This window comes from Poecilia reticulata, linkage group LG22, assembly GCF_000633615.1.
Source record: "Poecilia reticulata strain Guanapo linkage group LG22, Guppy_female_1.0+MT, whole genome shotgun sequence".
NCBI classification, from domain to species: Eukaryota; Metazoa; Chordata; class Actinopteri; order Cyprinodontiformes; family Poeciliidae; genus Poecilia; species Poecilia reticulata.
Genome location: NC_024352.1, coordinates 21,049,713 through 21,052,391, shown reverse-complemented (window position 1 = coordinate 21,052,391; position 2,679 = coordinate 21,049,713). Strand labels below are relative to the sequence as shown.

The 2,679-nt window shown below is 44.9% G+C and overlaps 2 protein-coding genes across 5 annotated transcripts in view; one reads left to right on the top strand and one right to left on the bottom strand.

The window, feature by feature from the left end:
- Nucleotides 1-2,679, bottom strand: part of ankrd6a (ankyrin repeat domain 6a) — a 39,648-nt gene that overhangs the window by 19,635 nt on the left and 17,334 nt on the right. The gene's annotated exons all lie outside the window — the stretch shown is intronic.
- LOC103458958 (calcium-binding and coiled-coil domain-containing protein 2-like) overlaps nt 1,615-2,679 on the top strand; it is an 8,451-nt gene continuing 7,386 nt past the window's right edge. Inside the window, exon 1 of the mRNA XM_008400113.2 lies at nt 1,615-2,522. Coding sequence (XP_008398335.1) covers nt 1,705-2,522 — 818 coding nt within the window. The 5' untranslated portion in view covers nt 1,615-1,704. The remainder of the gene's footprint in view (nt 2,523-2,679) is intronic.

The following is a 2,679-nucleotide window of genomic DNA, read 5'->3' as shown; positions in this document are numbered from 1 at the left end:
GTTATCGTGTAAACGATCCAACAAAAACGGAACAAAAGTGCCGTTTTTGTTGGATCGTTGTCGTGTAAACGCCCCCTGAGAACGCTGATGCTATTGCGCCCTCTAGTGCGCATGTGGGAAACTTTCAGGTCGTTTGCCCGTTTGCACTGCAGAACACATACAGGTCGCATTTACTGGCAGTGTGAACGGCCCCGGCAAAAAAATCGGAATTGCCAAAAAATCGGAATTGGGTCACTTCATGCTGCAGTGTGAACGCACCCAAAATGTTCTGGAACAACCGGGACTATATCGTCTTGGAGTCCGAGGGGCACAAGGTGCAACTTTCGAAGGTTGCCACAGCAACCCTTCAAGTATGCACAGAGGTGGAGCGGAGTTCCTTGAGCTATTCCAGGAACCTCGAGAAGTACCGTGACCATGGGATGGCGTGGATGGAGAAGGTACTTCAGAGGGTTGCCGAGAAAGTCCAAGGCGCCCTCCACTTCAATGTACTTACCTTTTCCAGCTGTATCAGCATGATAATGAACGGGGATTATGTCGATTACAAGCAACTTCAGACCCTCCTCCAGGAACTAAGTCCTGCCAGCCAGGCACTCCTCCAAAAATGGAAAATCCTCTCCCAGTTCAACTTACCTAGTTTTCAACTTTAGGTAAGTTCAACGAGGATATTCCATAGGGTTAGGGAGAAAGGGTCGATTCTGTTCCCTGAAGAAAACAGGAGCTGCACGGTCCTTCCTTCCCCACGTTCCATCAAAACGTGTGTGGCTAGATTTGTGTTATTACGTGACATTGCTCCAAAATTTCAAAACAGGGTCAAATCCTAAACTAAAATCACAATTTAATCCAACAAATGTGACCACACTTTGTGGGGGTCACACAAACACCGCAGTAAACTCCTGAGGCACATAGGGTGGCTGACAGCTGTTAACCAGTCTACAGTTTGTACACCAATCTGCATTCACTTACATACTTTATCCTCCTCCTTCTGACATACATTGTTTTTTCTGAGTGTTGGTCGCGGTCCGCTTGGAATAACTGAATACTGTTGATCTGGAAGGCTCAACGGCATGTTGCTGTTAAACCAGGTTTATGTTAGGCAAAGAATGGCACAGGCCATCTCTGCAGAAACTCTCAGCCTCAGATGTAACAAATCCACTCACAAAAGACTTCTTATTGCTCTTTTGTGGGCAATAAGAACTCACAAAAGTTCTTAATGTCGCCAGAAAGAATGTCTCTTTCTGGCAGACATTAGCCAGAAAGAGAGTCAGAATTGATGGCTGCCTAGGCACCAGTTGGGTAACATGTTCACTCGTTTCCCCTTTTTCTGTTTTCKGGCACAAACYTTTCTTTTGACCATTGGTCCTGGCACCCTGTTGTGCCAGTCCATTGTCCTCGAGAGCCGCTGTCTCCCAAGTGTGAATTTCAGCTTTGGTGATATTTTACCAGCTGAACTGTCTCCACTGGCCGTCAGCTTAACCGAGCTGCATTCAGCCGTAAAGTTTGTTTATTCAAACTTCAGCAGTTTTCTAGTTGTTCTGCTGAGGTAGTGACATCATTTTGTGACATCACGCAATTTGATGTCACAAAGAGCGATGCACAAAAAGCTCCACTCTTGAATTCTACYGTCATTATCGTTGCAGAACCTGGAGAGAAAGGAGAAGGATTGTAGAGACTGGAAAAGATTTGCACAGACTGAAAAGACAAAATATGAGTCAAAGCAGCAAGAATTCATCTTTTGATTCGGAGGAMGAAAAAGACCAAGATTTGATAGGAGGAGAGAAACAGAAGCTCCGAGACATCATGGARGAAGTCAAAAGGATGTCATTTGAGAACAATTCACTCAGAAAAGCAAATGAGGAATTAAAAATTGGAGTTTTAAACTTGGAAGAAGCAGCATTTCAAAAAGATAAACTTATTCAGGAGAATGATGAGGAATTCAAAAATCTGGTTGAAATAAACAGAACATTAGAAGAGGATAATGCCACCATGGTGAAGAAAAACAAAGACATTGACAAGCAAATTGCTGCCCTGGAGGAGAAATTCAGGGATCTGGAACAAGTCAACGCCAACCTTAAGCTACAAACAAACACTATGGAGGAGGAAAATCAGGCAAACCCTGAGAAATTAAACACCACGCTCAAGGAGAAAAACAACACCCTGAAGGAGGAAAACACCGCCCTGAAGGAGGAAAACACCGCCCTGAAGGAGGAAAACACCGCCCTGAAGGAGAAAAACATCGCCCTGGAGAATAAAACCACCACCCTGCAGCAGGAAAATTCTGTCTTTGAGCAGGCAAACCACCTCCTGGAGAAGGACAACAAAAAATTGGAGAGTTATGTGGAAAAGATTAACAAAAGGCTGAAGGAATTAGGGGAACAGGAAAAAAGGCAGCCATCTGATGACAAAACCCACAAAGACAGCCAGTGGGTTTCAGACCAGCCAGAGAAGAAGCCACATCTATTCAGACGTGCGATCGGAGGCATCGGCAATACATTTCTGAAAATGTATCAAACAGGCACTCTAAGGTATTGGGTAGAAAGATGGTACTTCTAAATAAAGAAGTGAACCTCTAGGGTTCATAGCGAATCCTGTTGGTCTCCGGGCTGACCTCTAGGGTTCATAGCGAGTCCTGTTTTTCTCCCGGCCTGCTTTCATGGCTTGGTAGCGAGTCCTGTTGGTCTT